This window comes from Brachyistius frenatus, unplaced genomic scaffold (genome assembly GCF_029030835.1).
Source record: "Brachyistius frenatus isolate BFR_SWC_R1_liver_20210118 unplaced genomic scaffold, ASM2903083v1 Contig_4, whole genome shotgun sequence".
NCBI classification, from domain to species: domain Eukaryota; kingdom Metazoa; phylum Chordata; class Actinopteri; family Embiotocidae; genus Brachyistius; species Brachyistius frenatus.
In genome coordinates this window covers 600,001-622,150 of record NW_027210603.1, presented here as the reverse complement: position 1 = coordinate 622,150, position 22,150 = coordinate 600,001, and the positions used below count along the sequence as shown (strand labels likewise).

The window sequence follows — 22,150 nt, the reverse complement described above, 5'->3', positions numbered from 1 at the left end:
ACTCTACTGAGAAATATGTTCATATTAATGTGTTTATTAATAAATATATATACAATGTTTATCCGTTAAGTTGTAACCCATTATTTTAATCAATAAATTATTTTATAATGCTTTATAAGAACTTTTGGGTTTCCACGTTGTGTCGATCACTTTTTTATTTGTTAAAATATGAAGTTTAAGCTTTTATACACAGTCTCTGAGTATAAGATGATAAATGCTGGTTTCCCATTATTCAATGGTGCCATTAAATGCTACTAGCCATTAATAAAAAGGATTTTTAATCCATCAAGTTTGAAGTTCTATATGTTGGTCGCCAAACACAATCACACCCTGGAAACAAAAAAAGTGTTGTTCCGCAACTTAACTTTATTAATACAGCACATTTTTTTCACAAGCCTGCAGCACAAAGTGCTTCACATTAACGCAACACAAACAAACAAACAAACACAACAATAGAACGTAGACATACAGGACTTAAAATTACAAGAACAAAATGAGTTAACCCCCCCCCCCCAAAAAAAAAATAAATAAATAAAAAAAATGCTGTAAAATCCACTAAACACCAGGGAATTAAAACTCCTGTAATTGTTTAGTAAATATTTAATGAAATGTCAATAAAGTCATTAGTTTCAGCTTCAAAAAGGTGCTTTGTTAGAAAATGTGTCTGGTATTTACACAATTCTGTAGTGGAAATCACTGCATGGGCTCAGGCTGTTATTTTCATAACCAATGTTTGTTGTTTTTATGGTAGTATGTTGTATTCATGTTAAAAGTTCTTATTGACGTGTGTTGTTATGAATCCACATCACATCCTCTGAAGCCGGAACGTTTTCCCAGCTGCTGGTTGTAATACTGATCAGTCTTTAGTTTCATTTGTAGGCGGATGTGAACATTTTCAACACTTGACTGACCTGCTGCGGTGTCGGAGGGACGTCGGAGGGATGTTGGAGACGTTCATTGGGGCGGATCGAGTCTCCGTTTGGTTTCCAGTCGCGTCCTGCGCGCCGTAGGACGCACAGGACATCAGCTGGGCAGCGTTTCCCTCTCGGAGGAGGGCGGGCGGAGCTGCGTTCAGCCACCCTCGCTCTCCGTGTGGATCCTCCAGCAGAGGCTGATGAGGGCTCCGGGTTTCACACGCCTCTCCTGTCGCAGCTGACATGTTGGAGATGATGGTCGCTGCGCAAAAATGAACACAGGTGAGATCGTTTAATTTAAAATAACGATTTAATTGTCTCATTTTGAAGGATGTTTGATTTTAAGTAGATTCTATAATTACAAAGGAGAAATTAAGTTTTTATTAATTAGCACACGGTATTTCTTCATTTCGTGTTGTTAAACGATGCACTTTTTTATATCCTACTCATTGAATAGGGAGGGCTTAAAGTTGTTCATTAAGAATGAAGCAGATTTTGGGTGTAAAAACTCCATTAAGTGGCCCTTTATCACATTAATGATGGGATTTGGGGTTATATAACTGCCTACTAAGAGATGTAATAGCGCTGAGATCATGTCAAACTCTCTTTTCTCTCTGAAAGTGATCATATGTGAGTTATATGGGTTGAATGTGCTGCTTTATTGTCACCGCCTCTTAATTGCTGCATGTAAAGAGTTCTTCTTGAAGCAGTGAAGGCAGCCTGACAGGAGTTTCTCTCACTTGAATCACAGGAAGTGAGTCAGGGAAATCCCTTGGACTTTTTTCTATTCTTTCTGGAAGGGTGTGAAAACATACCTTACTCAGTTTAGCACCATTATTTTATCTCTACAGCAACAAATTTGAACAACTGCAGGTTTTTGTCAAATATAGAAAAACTCCCATCTTTCTTGCACTGCAGGTTTGCATGTGAGGAAAGTAAGAATTATTTTTACAGATTTTGTGAAGGTCAAATGCAGGTGACTAAACGTGACTCTCACGCTTATTATTCGTGTCTCTGTAGGTCACAGGGACACAATACAAATGACCTGTACGCTATTTTAAAGCCCATAATCTTACAGTTTCCTCTTCCTGTTGTTCTTTCAGACTGCACCAGGCCGACCGTTGCTCCGAAGCCCAGATTTGTTTGTCACGCCAGCCTGAAGCTGGGCTCCCCTCTGATGTCTGCAGCCCGAGGTCCCAAACCTTCCATCGCCCCGAAACCCAAAGTCACGCCGGAGCTGAACGGCAACCGGGGAGAATGCAACGACGGCAGCTTCCTCACGTCAGACGGCGAGGTCGATGAGGAGGCCGAGAGCGGTCCAAACAACGTCGTTACAGACGCATCGGAGGAACAGTTTAACACCCACCTCCTCAAATCGCCTCGAACAGATTCAGAGACCGTCTCACGGAGGCCGCAGGACGAAGAAGGGACAGAGGAGGAAGATGCCATTCAGAGGATGGACGAGGACTGGAGATTAACTGACAGCGTCCTCAAAGAGGAGGCGGACTCCCTGGAAGCACTTTGGGTCAGCGATGCTCGACTCCCGGCCGACTCTGAGGAGGCGGTGGAGATGATTGAAACGGACACGACGGAGGACATGGACGCCGAGGGGTGCGACGCCGGCGAGGCGCTGGCCGACACAGACGGCCTCTCGGTCGGAGACTTTTCCGTCAACAGCGTCGACGAGGTGGCAGGCCGCTCGTCTTCCTCTGAACATCGAGACGTGAAGGAGACGCAGGAGAAGTTCCGGATCAAAGAGGATGGAAGCACAGCGGATGATTTAACGGAGTCTCTCACAGATGAACCGGGCGTCATCACCAAAGAGGACATGGACGACTTCGAGGGAGAAGAGAAAGATGAAGAATCCGCCTCCGATTGTAGCTTCACTTGTAGCATCCTGAAGTTGAGGTGTGGTCATAAGATGAAGAGTGAAAAGCTGCAGAAAATTAGTTTTTATGACTCCAGACCTGAAGTCTTTGATGGAACTGAAAGAGTTGCTGGTGCAGAAGACGATCCAGCTCATGAGCCTTTTTACGTCTCCTCAGAGGACATCATTAACAGAGAGGTGATGCAAAGGAAGGACGATGGACGACCGGAGAGGACACTCACTCAAACTCCTGTTTTTTCTCTGAACAGCAGAGGACTATCAGCCAGGAAACACGAGAGAGCAGCAGAAAATGGACAGATAGTGTGTGTGTCCCTCGAGGATTACGTGGACGTTGGTGACGGCGATGAGTACGGCAGCAACAGCTGTCATGAGGACCAGGTGAGGACGTGTCAGAGAGGGATGTCTGTTGTCCCCGAAGGACACGACGACGTGTTCAACCACTCGGACTTCCAGCCGAGGTCCAGGCGGGTGTCCGTCTCGGTGCCGACGGACACGGACACCTCGCTGACCTCCTCTCTGTCAGACAGCCAGCTGCTGTCCCCGAACGACTCGGACGTCTTCGCCGACGACCTGGACGGTCACATCGTGCCGTTTCTGGACGACACCACGGACACGGAGCAGGACATCAGCGATGAGCCCGTCTACGAGGAGCCGGGGTTCAGCTTGGAGGCTGAGAATGTTTTCCCATTTGAGCGGAGGGACGCCGGCATTCGATCCCGCTCTCTGTCGCACCGCCTCACCAATAATGTGGAGAACGTGGCGCTGCAGTTCCTTCAGAGGCCCTACATGAGTGGATTCGGACAACCGGCGCTGAGCAGCAGCCCCACCATGAGCTCAACGCGGCACAAGAGCTACTCCAAACCGCACTATCTGTCCCTGTACCCTCGCTCCCTGTCCATGGAGGGACAGGGCGCGCCTCTGGGCGTCTACAGGGAAGGATCCCCGAGACAGAGAGGTGCTCTCTGTTCGTCCGAAAGCTTCTCCAGGAGCTCACCTCTGTCTTCCAGCGCCTTGTCCACGCCCACGTCAGTGGTGGACATCCCACCTCCGTTCGAGCTGGCCTACATCACCAAGAGGCCCATCACAAAGAGCTCGCCCTCGCTGCTCATTGAGGGAGACTCCTCAGAGAAAAACAGGAAAAAGAAATCCTCCATCAAGCGCTTCCTGATGCTCAAGTTCAGGTGGAAAACAGAAAACAAGTCTGCGGTAGACGTGAAGTCCCCGTCAGAGTCCGGCCACCGCGCGCCCTGCAGGCTGCTGGATTCAGGCCGACGCAGCGTCAGTAGTTCTCCGCAGCTCAGCTCGGCCAGGAAGCCTCAAGTCTCACCTGATCCGGCCTCCGGCTTCCTGTTCTACGAGGAGAGCAGAAGGAAAGGGAACTCGGTGGCCTTCCTCAACCGCAGCGTCGTCCGGGTGGAGTCCTTCGAGGACCGCTCCCGTGTGCCTTTCACACCGCTCCCCCTGACCAAGCCTCGCTCCATCTCCTTCCCCAACACAGATACCTCCGACTACGAGAATGTTCCCGCCATCAGCTCCGACTACGAGAACCTGCAGGTCCCGCAGCGGAGGCCCGTTCGGCAGCCGCCGTACACGGACTTCTTCAACCGTCCCTGTCGAGTGCTTTCCGCCGCCAACGAGACGGACGGGTACGTGGACATGAGCAGCCTTCCTGGGTTTGAGAACAAAACTCAGGCATCGGAACAGGAAACAGAAAGGTATGTAAACACACCTCAGGGTCTGCCGGATCACATGGTGGTCACATGGTTCATTTAGCATGCCAGCTTGCTAAAGACGAGTTTATTAGCAGTAAACACAAAGTACAGCAATTCTCAGAGGTTTTTGGGGATTGTTTTGATCATAAATGTTTGATTTTGCAGCAGATTTTCTCAAAGTTTTTGATGTAATTTGTGGAGTTTTAAGTGAGTTTTTTTATGGTAAAATTGTGAGATTTAGCAAAAATTGCAAGTCAAGAGCATCAGCTGATAAATAGTAATGTGCACTCACTTCCTGTGATCCTGCTGCACATCACAGAAATATTTTAGTCTTTTTTATGTATTTGTTGAACTTAGAGAACCATCACTGGGCTTAAAGGGATATAAAGAGTGTAAAAGTGACGTATCTTTCCAGAACAGACGGTCTGTGACTGAAATATAGAAACAAAGAACACATCTGCTGTCAATATAAGAGCTTTACATGATGTTTACTTCATAGTGATTCAACACGGACTGCATGCACAAAAACAAAGTGTGTCTGAAACTAATTTAACATACAGTATTCCTCATTTTAATAATAAGACCACATTACCCACAAACCCCGTCACTTCCTATTGTTCCGGTTAGCGAGCGTGGAGTTTGATGGCGAGATGAGAGGGGCGGAGCCTCGCTGATTGTAAATGAGGATTTTTTTTTTCCTTGTTATTATAAGTGAGTTTTGTTTAGAAAGGTGTCTTTATGTTTCTGTCGACGACTTTTTTTTGCAGAAAAATTGCAGGAATTTTGCAAATTTGCATCAATTATTGTGATCGTAACATTTCCTGAAGGGACTAAATGTTATTGAACAAATAGCATTTCTAATCTTGTGAAGATACCAGAAAAAATATCTGCAGGATTCATCATCTGGGGACCACGATCTAAACGTTGTTGTGATATTTCAGTAGGAACCAGTGGACGGACCCAACGACCGACCATCGAGCCTCACATGGCTAACACCAGTGTTAGTGTGTATTAAAGCAGATAGATGTGTAGGGATGTAATATTAGTGATTTCTGCCACCTTTAAAGCCTTTTTATGACTTCCTGGTCAGTGTGTAGGTTTAACAGCGTCCACGGGGAGGAGGATTTATAACTATTTATTATTCAGAGTCCCTTAATGCTCAGATAGCAGCAGACACAGATGTGGTGGTCGGTCATAGAGAGGAAGCGTCCTCTTAGCTTACAGCGAGATTTAATAAACTTCTGCTGAGTGTTGTCGGGGCATGTTGGGTGGGAGAGGAGGAACCGCCGGTGGTCTCCTCAGATCTCAGTGAAAACAGGCTGCTTTCATTCATAAATCATCTGTTCAGGTGAACGTGGAGCCCCTTTGCGTCCCTGCTGGGGTTTTATTTGTTGGTGTGATCGGCCATGCTGCTCTGACATTAACCCCCCCCCCCCCTCGCATTCCTGCCGGCTGTGCCCATATCATACACGGAGAAAATCATACAGGCCGCTCAAGATGATTGATAGTCGGAGCGGTTTGGAGTCATCGCTCTTCTCCAGTCAGGAACAACAAGCTGAGATACGATCTGAGTGTGTTCTGTAGTCAGCAGCTGTTCACTCTTCTCCCGGTCACCATTTTGGTTCTCCTGTATGTGCAAACAAAACAAAACAAAGTCCCAAATATTCAAACGAGAAGGTGAAAACTTTGGACACGATTGCTCATGTTTGAGCTTCCAGCGACTGTAATCACAGCAGAGGAACATGCAGATGGACAGCAGAGTCGGTGGTTAAAGCTGTTCATTTCGCAGTCGCCTGAAGGAGCCATATTAACAGATAGTGAGGAGATCATTGGTGTTTTCGCCTCATCCATGCTTTCACTGGAAACTCAGCCCGAGGAAGAAACAGGAATGATATTTTTTTTTTATCTCGTTCTGTGATTTATTTTGTGCCTTGAGCCTTCATACAGTGTGTCAGGAGAGGCCCTTCTGCAGAGGTAGATGGAACAGCACTAACATAGATGTGCATGTAGTTGTAGTCGTTGAAGCACCCGCCGGTATCTCGTTCAAAGTTTGAAGCAGTGAGCAGTAATGATCCATGCAGCTCTAATGAGGGAGATGCTGAGATTTAAACTGCTCACATATGTTGTTCATACGTCGCTAATTTGCATCTCAGTGGGGTTAAAATCATCGGCAGTGAAACACTGACGAGGCAGTTGGTCACGTGGAGGACTACGGCATCACCGCCGTAACTTAAAGACGTGTTGTTTTTTTTTTATTTGCATGGCTTACGTTCCCGCTGAGCTGCAGTCATTAGCATATTCATTTGGACTCCCTGCAGAAGAAAATCTCGCTGCATAAAGCAGCGCCACGCGTCCCCGGTCGGGTGCAGTTGTCACCGCGGGCCTTTCACAATCACTTTATTGGTTTCTGCAGAGCTGAAGTGTTTTATCTCTTCACATTTTCTTCTAACACTGAATAAGTTTATTATGGCGATATTTCAGTGTCGAGGAACGTAAAGGACAATAAAGATGGTTGGGGTGTTAATATGAAATTCATCTGATTTATTCTGGATGAGGGTTTGAAGACAGAGCTCATATTATAAAACCATTTTGTCAGATTGTGGTAAAAACAAAAGAAATGCTACGTTACAGATTTGACGAGTTGAGACTCAACCAACAAATATGACGTGTCGCAGATGATCAGATTGAGTTACGCTTTTCGGTGGAGAGTAACATCACTGATAACTCTCTCATGCCGGTGTTGTAAATATTAGGCCTAGAAAACGGGCACTTCTAAAGTTCACTTTATGAACATGTTGTATCTTATTTACTTCAAATGAGCAGTGAGGATTACATTTTGGCTAACTTCCTGTCTATTTTTTCATTTCCTCCCAACGTCACCACCCAATGGTCACACAACAAACAGACTGGATATAAAAGTGTTCGTAGCTTCCACGTCTGAAAAATGAGGCTGATGCAGAAGTGCCTTAAGCTGCAATATCACCGAGTGCCACTAGATGTTGGCTAGAGGTTCATTTTCTGGAGGTCCATCTGAAAATAATCCCTCATTCATTAGAAAAGAAGATTCAAGAAGACCTGTTTTTGTGGGCGTGTCTGTTTGATTGACAGGCCTGTGGTGCAGTCAGGTTACAGCTATCGGTGGGCGGGACGTAGTATCGTCAGGTTTCCGATCAGATCGGTCAGATCCACCGCTGGCTCCTCCCCCAGCTCGTCCAAATATGGTCACTTCCTGCTCCAAACTGCAAAAGAAAATGAATATGCATGATGTTCAATAACATTATACCTGATCACATACTGTATTCATAATGTGTCAGTACTGAAAAGTTTGAATGCATACATGATGTAATGGTGCCATGTTGCTTCTTGATGTGATTGTGCTTCCGTGTCCGCGGCCTCATCGTGTGTTTCCCTCCACAGTGCCTATACAGAAGCCTACAACGTGTGTTCGCTGGCTGCTGCTCCACAGACTGCAGCAGGTGATGGTGGAGGGGGGGCGGGGGCTGAAGAGGACCAGGGACGCACCTCCGAGGAGGAAGACGGGGGGACGGACAACCACTATGACAGACAGGTTAGTCCTCACAGATGTGGTGGGAAAAGTAAGCTATTAACATGTAGAATTGAAACAAAGATGTTAAATATCCTGTAAAGAAATAAACATTTTCTATCATTATTTTAATCATTAAAAAATAATTTCCCCTTTTCGCACTTGTTTGTAAAATCCAGTGCTTTAAAAGTTGATTTAATTTGTTTGGTTTTGGAGCCTCACTTTCACAGAGGAGGTGTCAATTATTGTGGAAAGGTTGAGTAGAAATGAAGACGTATGAGCAGACCAGAGCAGAATAAACAAAGTGAACTGTTTCTCACCTTGGGCAATTGCAAAATTGCCCTCACAAGTCGTGATTTGAATGCAGGTTAATGGAGGTTAATGGGCTACTACAAGGTTGTCCTCATTATTTAGAATTTAATTGCTGCTTGGAGATTATCGTGGAGAGGGCAGCCCGCTAGATGTGTTGAACCCGTGCCAAAAAGGCTTCAGTTCCTCCGAACGCTGGACTCACTGCAAGTAAATAACGTGATTGTTTGCAGGCTGATGGTCGATCCGGAGCCTTTTACATCGTGAAGGATCTGGTGGATACGGAGAGACTGTAAGTTATTCATGTTTATCACGTATCAAACATATCCTGTTCCCATCACTATCCTGCTGAATTTAATCTTTCTGTCCACAGACACGTAAAAGGCCTCAAGCTGCTCCAGGAAGTGAGTGAAGTATCTCCATCCCTTTTTAATCAACTACTTCAATGTGTATCTAATGTGTGTATACAGTTATAAGGGGGTGACATTGACTATAGTTGCTGCATTTTGGTAGAATGGATTCTCTGAGGTCTGTAGTCCAGAGAAACATGTTAAAAAGGCCGTTCATACCTATTTCATATGATTTCTTGGCCTTTATTATGACGGACAGTGTCGACAGGAAAAAACATAAAGAGTGAATAAGATGGAACGAATCCTGAGCCGACATCAAACCACTGACTTTGCCTTTATGTGTCACTTTAAATGAAGGATGTAGGTTTGGTCTCAACATTGAGTTTTGATTCATGCAGTCTGTTCATGTCCGTCTGTGTCGGTGAAGAAAGTAAACGCAGGATCATCTGGCAGTGAAAATACAAATATACGGAGATACGCTGCCTCATTTTAACATGAACTTCTTCCCTTCACACAAACTGGAAAGAAAAACATCTCAACTTTGGTTGAACGTTCGTCAGGGATGGAGGAAATTAATGCTACATCAGCAGGTTCCTCTGAAGTGAAATTCACCAGCCGGCATCCTGATGGACGCCCGATGTTTAACGAGTTTTTCATCAGATGATGTCTGAATGTTGTGAAGTAATGTAGCACGATTAAATATTGAACTGCTCTCGCTACCTGTATCTAACGGTAAAGCAATGATGCCAGTGATCAGATCAATGACTGAATGAAGGAGTCAACTATCTCGGCCTTGTACAATATCTTTGTAGCACCAAAGTGACGGGTTTTTTCGGTTGATTATTTTACGACTTTTATTATAAATGCTGCGGTCCGGACCTCAGCGACCTCAACGATGGGTGAACTTATGCTTTAAAGGTTACAAAAAGTCAAATGCTCAAACACTAGTCTGCAAATCGAGCTTTAAATGAAGCATGAAGCCGTCAGGACGTCCCTGCAGCTCATGTTTTCAGCTCAGGTTTAGTTTAACGTCTCCACTGACCTCCAGTCATTATTTACAAGATCATTTTCTCTCAACTCTCATTTACATTGTCATCTGAAAGTCGTGTAGTTCACACACAGTGTGATCTGTTGTCCTCCACTGGAGCAGTCTGTAGTTAAAGGCCTGGCTCAGGGGCACCGCGGCAGCAGTAATGAAGAAGCTATTTCATTTTGCTTCCTGGAGTTTTCTCTCCTACGTGGCGATTAAACCGGTGACCTGAAGCTCCAGAGCTCGAGGAGATGACGAGATTGCTTCGTATAATAGCTCATGTGCTCCCTGCTTGTCAGATGGTATCTCACGGTGGAGGAAGGAAAGCAACGCTGGAAGAAATGCAAACTTTAGGGAAACTGCAAGTTTCTGAGTGAGGTTTGAACACATAAAACTAAATCCATGTCTCTGCTCTCTCTCCCAGGACTTCCGGGAAGCCGTGGGCTCAACGGTAGAGGGAGAAAACGTGTTGGATGATGAGAGACTCCGAGAGATCCTCAACGAGCTGCCGGATGTTTACGCTCTGCACCGCAGCATCCTCACCGAGCTGGAGACCCGACTCCGACACTGGTGAGACGCGGGACATCATCCGGTGATGTTCAACACGAAAATACTGAGACAAACTCTCCTTCACGCTGTCGCCTCCGTTTCTCCATGCAGGGAGGAGAGCCCGAGGATTGCGGACATATTCCTGTGCAGGAAAGCCGAGTTCTTGGTCTTCACGACGTACATCGGCCACTACGACCGCAGCATGAGTCTCCTGGAGGACAGCTGCAGGACTTCACCGGCCTTTGCAGCCATCGTTCAACAGTTTGAGGTCAGACCTCTCTACAACTCTTGGCATGAACGTGTTCTTCCTCTTTGTCTCTTAATCTACTACACAACTTTCTTTTTTTTTTTTTATCAAGTATTAAACCTTTTCTAATACACAAATGCACATGTAATAATCTTAATAGCTCAATAGCTTAGCATGATTAGCAGAGCCCTGGAAACTCTTCCTCTTCTTACAGTATTATAAGTGATTTTTAGTTCATAAAATTTTGTATACAGCCTCCATGAAAGCTTACTGCAAAAAAAAATTACCCCATTATTTATTACCTGCAAAGTTCAGCTTTTCTGTGTATTTTATGTTCAATAACAAGGATAAAATGTGTGTTTTGAAGTAACCAGAGTGAGTCTGTGTGTTTGTGAGAGAAAGATGTTAACCTCTGAAAGGTTAAAGCTAAACTCAGACAGCTAAGTAAAATTAAAAGTTATAATTTAATTAAAAGCAGCAGCTTCATTGTGCTTGGGAGAACATCTGACACCCAAAGGAAACATATAGATATTAAGAGCGAACACATCTGGCAGGAGCCTTTCACAACAATAGTTTAAACACCAAATGTCTCTTAAAACTTACGTAGGTTGCATTTCCCATGAAGCTTTTTTTGAGCACCAGAACAGATGCACTTTAGTGAGGAGTTATAATTAGCATCAATTAACAGAGCCGGCGTGCTTTTCTAACCAGTCAGCAAGAGATGTTTATCGTACAAAATATGTACAAAAAAATAGGATGGTTTCACTTCCAATAAAATATTATGTAGACAAATTCAGAGTCTGCCAGGAATGGATTTTCAGATTATTGTTGTTTATCTCCTTGGGGGCTGGTAGCACAGACTATTACAACCTTTTGTAATCATAAAGCTGGATTGTGGAGGAATATCCAGCGCACTGTGTATACGTGTTTCATTTATGAACGGAGGAGTTTCCAATATTTCTCCCTGATTTTATAGACCACTGAGGAGAGGAGTTGGCAGGAAGTCTTTGCAGCGCTGGGCAGTTTTCGCCGTCTGATTTAAGAGCAACCGAGTTTAAAAGTCTTCAGATTCTCTTAAGCACTTTGTGTATTAATGCCGAGGCAGTAAGCTGTTTTGGCAACTCTTTAAATGTGAGACTGCTGACAGAAGAAGTTTTCCACGCTATCGAATTAGAACGGTTTGTCAAAATCTCACTATTGTTTTCAACATGCTGTTAAAGAAGCGCACAAAAAAGAAAAGAAAAACCAAAGCAATACGTGAAGTATTACTTACATTATCTCTACATTAAATGTGTCCCTACAGGCCAGCAATGATTCAGAGAAAGTGTTGAACTTGTGTTTGTTTGTCTCAGGAGAAGAGTCCATCTGGGGAGAAGGTTTCTTTCAAACATCAGCTCCTGCAGGTCGTCGTCCGTGTGGCTCAGTATCGAATGCTCCTCACCGGTGAGTCGGGCGTAAAATACAATATTTAAATTAAGACAGAGTATCCTAAATACATATATATCCTTCAGTATGGCGGCATCCATTTCTCCATCTCCTCTTCCAGATTACCTGAACAACCTGTCCCCCGACTCCAGGGAATATGAAGACACCCAAGGTACCGTAAAGATGTTGAAATGCAGACGGAGGACACACAGGAGAGGCTGGCTGTCCTCCGTATGAGGCGGCGTGTTTACTGGGGGTTTTATTTGTCCTCGTCTGGCACAGAGAGACGGACATGAGAGAGCCAATTTAGATTTCTTTGTTTGTGGTGGTAACCCACCAGGCAGCCATTCCTGCTCTCCTCTATGTGTAATTCATGAGACGAGCAAGTTGAAGCACCACTATCTCACGCTGTATCTCTGATAAGGGAGCCACCCCAGTCCGGGCATGTAGACACTTCCAGGCTCCAGTTCACAGAGCCGAAGCAATAAAGACACGTCTCATCAATTATGAATATTTGTTGTGACTGCGGTCACTTCTTGATGTATTGAAATGTCTTTCCCGATCCTTCTGTCTGTGTTTTGTCTGATTCAGCTGCTGTTGCGATCGTGTCTGACATTGCAGACCAAGTAAACGACAGCTTAAAACACGGGGTAAGTGTCACATGCAACGCTTGAACCTAAAGAAAGAATCCAGAATAACATGTCTTATCTTATTCAGGACATGAAAACACACATCTGCAAAATTCATGCAGAAGCAGAATGGTTTTTCAGAAGTGTTCCTGAGCCCATGCAGTGATTTCCACTACAGAATTGTGTCCGCTTTTAATACAGGCTTAAAAACAGGCTGTTTTCTTCATGACAAACACAATTCAGGAGCTTCCAGTACATTTCTAATGCCAAATGGTGACATTTCTGAATAACCTATCTTATCCTAGTGTGGACACTGTCTGGTATAGTCGCCTGATTCAGATGATACCCGTCTAACAATAAAAGGAGCATTTCATCCTTTCTCTCTTGTTTTGACTTCTCGTTTCGCTCCTTTTCTTTCTGCTCCGTTGTCTCTTTGTTTCTCAGGAGAACTTGTTGCGTCTGGTCAACATAGAGTACAGCGTTCGTGGCCAGCGGGACCTGATTCAGCCCGGCAGGGTAGGACTCTGATAACAGCATTGTTTCTGCCTGCAGCATGCCAGCCCACCCTGTCTGCCCTGCACCACCTCTGCGTTGGCCTTTACACAACTATTCAGCTGGGAATCCCCAGCCGACCCGCTCTACAATCACACTCATTTCAGCAGAAGCCCTTTAATGTGTCGGTTTGTTTTAATGGTGTTTTAATTTTCTTTTCTGTCAGGTTTTTGTGAAGGAGGGCACCCTGATGAAGGTCAGCAGGAAGAGCCGACAGCCCCGACATCTGTTTTTGGTAAACACTACTTCCTGTTTGTAGTCTATTGACGCCTAAACACACAGTCTTATTATGTCTTATTATGTCTTATTATGTCGATTTTGTATTGATATTTCAGAATCATCATCTCTTCTGTCCCATAAATCAGTGTAAAACTCAGGGTTTGGTATTTTCTGTCTGGTCTATTTCTATGTCCAGACTGAGCTATTAAGAGCAGAGTTTCCTGGCAGGATGTTTCTGAATGCCTACTTCCTGAGCCAGTTCTTTACTGACAGCGCAGGGAAGGTCAAACACCAACTCCAGAACTCAAAGATCCACGTCAAACTTTTACAACGTGTCGGCTAAATATTGTGCCTTCAACTAGTAAACAGACTGAGAAAGATTTGATTAATTACGTATAAACGAAGTAACAAAATGATCCAGGTCTGTCTTCACCACCTGAAAGAGAACACGTGACTCCGCTCATTACTGTTAAATATTGTAATCAAGAGAGATGAGAAAATGAAACGTCTTCGCGCTTCTTTTCCCTCCTGTGGTGTTTTTAAAATTTGCGTTTGGGGCTCAACACTAAAACTAAAAGAAGGCTCGTAAAAGCCTCTTCTGGAGAAAATGTTGATCATCATCGCTGCGTATTTTCTATTCTGCCGGTTTATCCACCCGGACGATGAGAGCGTGGCGTGTAATAAAACAAGTCTGCAGGAGCTGGCAGTTTCCTAAAAGAAGACATTAAAACTCACAGGGACAGAGAGTGAAAAAAAAATAACAGTTTAATGATGCAGTTTCACATCACCTTTGATATCTATTGACTGAAGTATCGCACTTATGTTTCATCATGAAAATTCAAGGTGGGGGTGAAAATTTATAGATTCCCTCCAGATAGATTTAAATGCATATACTGTAAGTACTGTGCTTGAAATAATAATATCTGTCATGAATCATTTCAGTTACCAACTTTTTTTACTTTCTCACTAAAATAAACTGAATCCTAGAATATGAAAATATGAAGTTTACAAAGGAGTATGTTGAATCTGAATCTGAAAACAACCCTCCAAACTGGACATCGTTCAGTTCAGTGGAGCTCAAACATCCAAGTAACGTAACACCAAACCCATTTTATGTGTAAGTTTTTGTTTACATTTGAGGTGAGAATGAAGCAGTAAATATCAGTGGAGTGTGTTTCTGCTTGATCGTGAACTCGTAGGCTGAAATCTCTTCACCATCAACACGGAAAAGTACAATGTGAATTTTTCAGTGAAACAAATGCATGAACTGAAGGAGTTGGAGGTTGTTTTTTTTGTCTAGAGTGACACCTGCTGGAGAACTGCTGCACGTACATCCGCTTCATCTTATTTATTTCATCCTCAGCTGCAGTCAATAAAGACCTAACCTGCTCTGCAGATTCACTGAGTGTTGTTGTGTGTCTGCTGTCAGATGAATGACGTGCTGCTGTACACCTACCCTCAGCAGGACGGGAAATACCGACTGAAGAACACGCTGCCACTCACGGGGTTAAAGGTCAGAGTCACACGGACTACAGCAAACAAAACTATTCAATAATAAAATAACTGTCAGACTGGACCTTTTCTTTTGTGCTCTTTCTCTCCGTCTGATGTTTGTTTTATGATTTTACTGATTGATCACTCAGGTCAGTAAACCCGTTATAGAAAATGTCCAAAATGCGCTGAAGATGGAGGGTACCGACGTCTCCATCACTCTGTCGGCCAGGTGGGTCACGCTCCGCCGTGTGCTTTTAAAATATTTTTCATTTTGTGTGGGTGACCTTTGACCCGACACATTAATATAAATGTCTGTGTCGCAGCTCCTTCCTTGAAAGAGAGGACTGGTTTTACACTCTGACCCGCAGCGTGACCGAACACACGAGAGGCAACAGCTGCTCGGGAGAGGTGAGAAAACCTTAACGCTGCCACCAGGAGATGTCACACCTCACAACCAGCAACCTCCGCAGTGTGATCGGGTCCTGACTGTGTGTGTGTGTGTGTGTGTGTGTGTGTGTGTGTGTGTGTGTGTGTGTGTGTGTGTGTGTGTGTGTGTGTGTCCCAGGCCAGAGATCGTCTCCGTCTGTCTCTCGGAGAAAAAGCTCCGACTCTTGTTCCCGTCTCTCAAGTGATGATGTGCATGAACTGCACGTCAGATTTCAGCATCACTCTGCGCAGACACCACTGCCACGGCTGCGGGAGAGTGAGTCTCACACACACACACACACACACACACACACACACACACACACACACACACACACACACACACACACACACACACACACACACACACACACACACACACAGCGAGATACTTTAACATCTGGAAGACAGGATGCAGCAGCTGGTGGGCTTCAGCGTGTTTAACGTGCTGCTTGTTCTGCGCAGATCGTTTGTCGGAGCTGCTCCAGGAACAGATACCCGCTGAAGTACATGAAGGACCGCATGGCCAAAGTGTGCGATCACTGTTACAGCGAGCTGAAGAAAAGAGGTGAGACACCTCAAACACATGTGAATGCAGCTTCACCTGCACACGCAACAATGAGTTAACTACATCACAGATCATTCTTACTGTGTGGAGGTCCGGTGTCGGGCAAACACAGGATTTATCTTACAGGAAATATATTCAGAAAAGACAAAACAAGTCATTGTACAAAGGAAAAAGTAGAAATACAAGAAGAGAGAAAAAGTCCTGGGCTTCTATCACTTAGTGCACATCAGCTATATTAGCGTGAATTTCAAAAGAATGGAGTTGTGTGATGCAGTTTAAAGGTCGCTGGGAGAAGGATGAGCGTAATACCTACACATGTACAGATAATTCATGTCAGGGCCAATTTTCTGTATCTACAGTTACACAGATGTTCCCTAAATATCTACTGCAGTGAATGCAACTCTTGTGTCACCAAATAAATCATTCTAATTTAATATTTAACTAATAAAATCCAGTGTTTCCCTTCGATTGGGACCCCCCTCCGCCTCTCCCCCTCCTGAGACACACGTCTAAGTATAAACCTAGAATATGGCCGGACCCTGCGTGAACGCTTTTATTTTGAAAAGATGCCAGCTTGCATTCATATCCTCCCAATGGAAACAGACCTCTGCTGCAGTTAACCCTCCGTGCTCCAGAGTCGGGGGTCCGATCTTTGTACCTGTGGTGTTTCTCTGCAGGAGGAGACGCATCGCTGTCGGCGCAGAGCAGCCCTCGGGTCAACCGATCCAGCCGGCCGCTCTCCGCCGTGTTCCACAACATCCACCCTCCCAACATCTGGAGGCATCGGAAAGGCACCGCCTCCTTCACCCAGGTGAGTTCACAGCAGGTGTCTTCGGTTGGTCACACGGTCGCTGCACGGTGAAGGTGAATGATGACATTACTTCTGTGATTTCCTGTGCAGGCGACGGTGTCCGAGGAGGGCTTAATTAGTGGAAGTCTGCAGCGCAGCAAGAAGAGCAAAAGGAACTGGAAGAGACTGTGGTTCCTTCTCAAAGACAAGGTGCTTTACACCTACCGAGCCCAAGAGGTGAGGGGAACCATGCACTCCCCTTCAACCTGAACACCAACACTCACACAGCGAGGACGCTTCGGTTTCACTGAGTTCTGGGAAACACTGGCTGCGTGGCCGGCTAAAGAATATACAGGAAAACAACCTGTGATCAAGTGTTTGCGGCATAATAACAAGAGAAACCCAGAGAAGGCTCTACTTATATCATGATGACACTTAACCAGGTGAAGGACAGAGTTTTCCCGCTGCTCTCTTCCTCCCTCGGTGTCGGTGTGAGTACCTGTGGGACTCACTATGTATGCGGGTAAACAAAAATCAGGAGCCTGCTTTTTGGTTGTAATTCATCACTTGCCGGACCTCAGAAATTCAACCCTGATGGACTTTATGAAAGAGAAGCTCACTGAGGGAGGGCGAGGTAACGCAAGCAGCCAGTGTGTCCCAGGCCTTAACGCCACCGCGCCGCATGTCGTGCTCAGCTTCTCTTTGACGTTTCTGTCTGCAGGAGAAGGTCGCGTCGGAGAGTTTACCTCTGCTGGGTTTCACCGTGAAGCTGCCCGACCAGCCGGAGGGAAACGAGGAGGCCAACGTCTTCCAGCTGTACCACAAGAACACTCTGTTTTACAGTTTCAGAGCTGAGGACAACTTCACAGCCCAGAGGTAAGGAGCAGGCTGACCCGACAGCTCGCCAGGAAACAATCAGAGAATTAAAGAGCTAACACCAGGGCCACCGCTGCAGTGACCATGTTGGAGACTCACCGTGTTTTACAGTCTAAAGAAGTGAATGAGGAGTTTCTGTTGATAATGAGTCATCTCCGACGTGTTTTTTTTAGACCCTCGGATGACCTCAACTGAAGTAAAAACACGAGAATCACCAAATCTGGGGCTCTTTTTCTGATACGGAGCCCCCAAAGGCTCAGAGATTATTTTTGAGGACTCGATCTAGGAAACGCAAAAGTTTTCGTGACCCTTCGGGGCCTCCGTACTACGGAGAGACGGATTTTAATAGAACAAAAAAAGTGTCTCGTCCTTACAAAAATATTTCATCAAAACTCCATTGACGCATTTCCTTCCTGGTCTAACCTGCTCTCTGTGTGCAGGTGGGTGAACGCCATGGAGGAAGCCACAGTTTTATAGAATCAACCTCTCCGGTGAGTTTGTGTGCCACTTTTTCTCCTGCGACAAACTTCTGTCCCTAAAAAAAAACCTGTGAAACCAATCAGGACGGAGAGGGAACAAACTCTCCGTTACCGCGCTGCACTGAAGAAAAGGAAAACATTGTGTTCTTCTTCTTCTTCTTCTTCGAGAGGACACGATCACCTACTTTGTCAACCTCCAGCGTCCGCTACCTGCTGCTACAGCAGGTGTGATGCTGAGAGCCGTGAGAGGCGCTGGCCCAGATACCAGGAACATTACACTGATGTGACCTGTATTTCCCCCAGCAGCTGGTTATTCCCTCAAATCACAGGAACAAAAATGGGGATTATTTTCACATTTTAGAAGAAAAAAAGATCATTTAAACTATATTTTGGACATGTTTCATGTTTTTAAAAGAGTGTCTCTTTTAAAAACATGACGCATGTCCCCGATATCTTTCTTAACAAGCCATTTCAGAGAGTGGAAACGCTCTCCATAAAGGCTGCCTCACTCAGAAGCGCGCACATCTGGACTGGCTTCATCTCTATTTAATTTTCAAATGAATTAGTTGTGCCTTCATTTCATCACGTTTCCTTGCACTGGATTAAAAGCGTCTCGATGAATAACGCTCCATTGAAGAATGACTCGTTTTATATTTTATATGTATAACAGTGTCTTCTGTGCTCAACCTGAAAAACGAGTATCTTCATCACTGAGACCAAAAGCTGTACTCTGTTTATGCATCATTTTAAAGTCCCATAATAAATATAATGTAAATTCATGTTTGTATAAAGACTCCTCATCCAGCTGTGCACAGATGTGTTGACTTGGACTGCACTGATTTACACATTCAGTGTGTTTTTACTGTAATTCATGATTCAGTAAGTTCATTAACAGCAGTTTTAAAACAGTAAAAGATGCTGGAAAGGTGTGTGTTTTAGTGTGTGTGTGTGTGTGTGTGTGTGTGTGTGTGTGTGTGTGTGTGTGTGTGTGTGTGTGTGTGTGTTTTAGTGTGTGTGTGTGTGTGTTTTAGTGTGTGTGTGTGTGTGTGTGTTTAGTGTGTTACTCTTTATTCCCCTCATGTCCTCTAGATGGCAGGTGGACTGAACATGTAAGTACAGTCATTGACTTCCTGTCAGTGTGTCCTTGCTGATGGAGCTCAGAGCACATGTTAAAAATGGAAAATCGCTGTGCAACCGATCCCCCCCCCCCCCCCCACCTATATGAGTGAACAGCGTCTGTGCTGACACAGTCCATGTGTGGCCGCTCCTCATCAGACACCAAAGCTGGCGGCTCGTTCACATCGTCCTCCGGGGACACCGGGGACCGACGGACGGACAGACCAGCGTGAAGCGTGGCCAAAGAAAGGCCACCCCCTCCTCCCCATCCCCCCTCCTCCCTGAGGCTTCCTGACCCAGAATCATAGCAGGCAGAAAGTTTGCTTTCTAGGCCTCCTGAAAAGTTGCAGACACCTCGTCCTACATAGAGGGCAGATCATCCATCACGCTGTTCTCCCTCTGCAGCCCCACTTTTCACTTCTCTCCCTCATCTGCTGCTTTTATAGCTCACTTACTTCTGCTGTTGGTTAAAACAGGACATGCACACATTTCTAACAAATAGCAGTTTTATGGTATGAGTCCTCCCACGCTTCATGCACCTGTTCCCTCCGAGTCCTTTTAATGGAACAACTTCTCATGCAGAGACAAAACATGGACATCGTCTCATCTTTAAACTGAACCCAGTTCAGCCGCATGTACGTGTTGTCTGGCAGCTTTCACATGCAAAAACACGTCTCAAGTTTTTATCTCTGCAACACTTCTGCTTGTGATTTTTCTGGCAACAGGAAATCACTGACTTCTGCTGAAACTGCAGCGTCCAGTTTGCCTTTTACTGATTCTCCATGTGTGAATCAATTGAAAACCCAAACGATGAAAGCTTGCTGTGTGCCTGATGGTGTAGTGATGGTGCCTCTTGTGTCATAATCCGATCTTGCTTCCACACGGCCGCAGGCAGCAGCGATGCAGAGAGAAGCAAATAATCAATCATATACACACAGCCTACTCAATAAGGTCAGATGCTTTCAGCTCGGTTATATGTGCTCAGTCTCAGGAATCATTAGCTACTAACGCCAAAAAAGGATGAAATATGTTCTGAGCTGAACTTCGTCTGTGGCTTATTTATTTATTTTTTTTACCCGTGATGCTCCGACCGCTCACGAGAGACTCACATGGACTCGGCGAAGCCTGTGCAGCGCTGGTGTTGTTGTCGTGGGCTCCGATGTGGCTTCTTCAGTGCCGCGTGGGCGGCACATCCTCGGGGGAATGACTTTATTTATCTGGATATCTGATACAAAGATGAAGAAGCGTCTCGGACCCCCTTGACATTGTCTTGACATCTCTGGGTTTGCATCTCGCCTTGTGTCTCTGCAGAGCGACACACTCTTTATGTCCCACTTTGCAAACTCTTTGCAGCCTCCGCTGCCAAGTCAATGTTACACCTATTCCACCTCGCCTGAAGCTTTAAATAGCCCGCTCAGTCTTCAGCACGCTCACACGCACCGTTTATTATCCCGTTGCCTAAACACGGAGGCTGCATCGTTGCTTCCCATCCTCTTGTGACCATTCTGTCATTGGCGACTACTGAAGAGAGGACAGTAAAACATGTCAGCGGTGCCACCAGCTCTCACGGCAATCATGAATCTGTCTGCACGCTTTCAGCCAGAACATATCCGGAAGGTTTTCTCTTTTCTTTTAATTATTACAATATTTTAAATCTTTAGGTAAATACTCCTAATGAATAATTCCTGCTGAGAATTAAATGAGTGGATTGATATGACTCTCGGCCAGCAGCCTCTTAGCTTAGCTTAGCATAATAAGAGTAAACACGGGTAGAACAGCCAGCCTGGCTCCATCCACAGTAAACAAACTAGATCCTTTAAAACTTACTAACGATTTGATTCAAAGTGTGAAAACATTAAGTTGTGGTTTTAGGAGGGTTTATGTAATAGGTTTATTTCTTGGTTGGGAGCAGTTGCCAGGCAACCACCCAAGACTTTCAGGAGGTCGCTGCTCCGGTCCGAGAAAAGAGTCCAGCACACGACGACCATTAACAAGACAAAGAGTTGTTGTTAGACTTTGTTTTTGTCCAGATTTAGTGACGATATAATGTGTTAAATAGTGAGATATTACAGGCGCACACACCGCAAGAAACATAATATACATAATAAAATGTCAAACTATTCCCTTCAGAGGACATTTCTCTTGAGGCAAGACATTCATTTCTATCATTAAAAACTATTTTTTTTAATCTTCTGAATCTGTGAATTAACAGTCTGTTCAACATCATAAGTGCCAGAAACATGAATATCTTTTCATGGCTGCTGCCTGCGTGGCTGTTGGCTCTGTTGGTGGTCTTTAAATATCGTATCCTTCCTTAATATTTATAAATGACTTTTGTTGGCGATCCCTTAAAACATGGCAATGTGGCACCAGTTTTCTTGTTTTTCATTAAACTTTTCACTCCGCCTTCCTCAACCCACTTTGCCAACAATGTCTAATCCATTTTAACACACACACACACACACACACACACACACACACACACACACACACACACACACACACACACACACACACACACACACACCCTCCAATGCAGATTGGATTCATCACAGAATTTTCACTTCCTGCCGTATTTATTCATCTGTTCTATAACTGACGGTTTACTGTTTCAACGAGAGGTTTATAGTTGGTTTGAAAATGCTCTGGATTGGAAAAAAATGGAGAAATAGAGAAAATATTTGCCAAAGTTTATTGAACACTCTTTGTGTAACAACACTGAAGAAATATCGTCGTATTAAGATCTTAATCCCAGATTATAGTGTTCAAACTGAAAAACTGGAAGAAGTCCAACCAAAGAGGGATTTTTCACTCTGAGCCTGATTAGTTGGTAAATGAAACAATGCCACCACAAACAAGAAGTTCAAACAAGTTCAGTCCACATGCATGTCTGTCCAGACTCATATAATCCCTGCGTTCCAGTATCCACACTATTTAATATGCTAGAAACAGCTCTAGTTCGTAGTATGTTAAACGTAGGAGGCCTGAAGTACCAGGATGTTCTGCAGGTCAGCATGCTGCTCTGGCTCTTCT

At 44.8% G+C, this 22,150-nt stretch overlaps 1 protein-coding gene and 1 long non-coding RNA gene across 3 annotated transcripts in view; one reads left to right on the top strand and one right to left on the bottom strand.

The window, feature by feature from the left end:
• The first annotated feature begins 1,111 nt into the window (after positions 1–1,111).
• fgd5b (FYVE, RhoGEF and PH domain containing 5b) lies at positions 1,112–18,808 on the top strand. Of its 2 annotated transcripts, none has more exons than XM_069707736.1 (21): positions 1,112–1,196; positions 2,018–4,517; positions 7,932–8,082; positions 8,601–8,659; positions 8,741–8,771; positions 10,172–10,317; positions 10,408–10,564; positions 11,896–11,986; positions 12,090–12,140; positions 12,560–12,618; positions 13,042–13,113; positions 13,316–13,384; positions 14,798–14,881; positions 15,012–15,091; positions 15,186–15,270; positions 15,428–15,565; positions 15,754–15,856; positions 16,534–16,667; positions 16,758–16,856; positions 17,368–17,522; positions 17,963–18,808. In XM_069707736.1, exons 1-21 carry the CDS (start codon positions 1,187–1,189, stop codon positions 17,997–17,999), a joined length of 4,311 nt encoding a protein of 1,436 aa, XP_069563837.1. In that variant the 5' UTR covers positions 1,112–1,186; the 3' UTR covers positions 18,000–18,808. The 2 variants fall into 2 exon arrangements, with proteins under 2 accessions (XP_069563837.1, XP_069563829.1); XM_069707728.1 differs by having other exon boundaries at positions 16,758–16,883.
• The window catches only part of LOC138626333 (uncharacterized), a 19,957-nt gene continuing 3,503 nt past the window's right edge, over positions 5,697–22,150 (bottom strand). The window contains exons 2-3 of the long non-coding RNA XR_011311286.1: positions 7,852–8,069; positions 5,697–7,753 (exon numbers count right to left, since the gene is read on the bottom strand). This is a non-coding gene — a long non-coding RNA (uncharacterized lncRNA). The remainder of the gene's footprint in view (positions 7,754–7,851; positions 8,070–22,150) is intronic.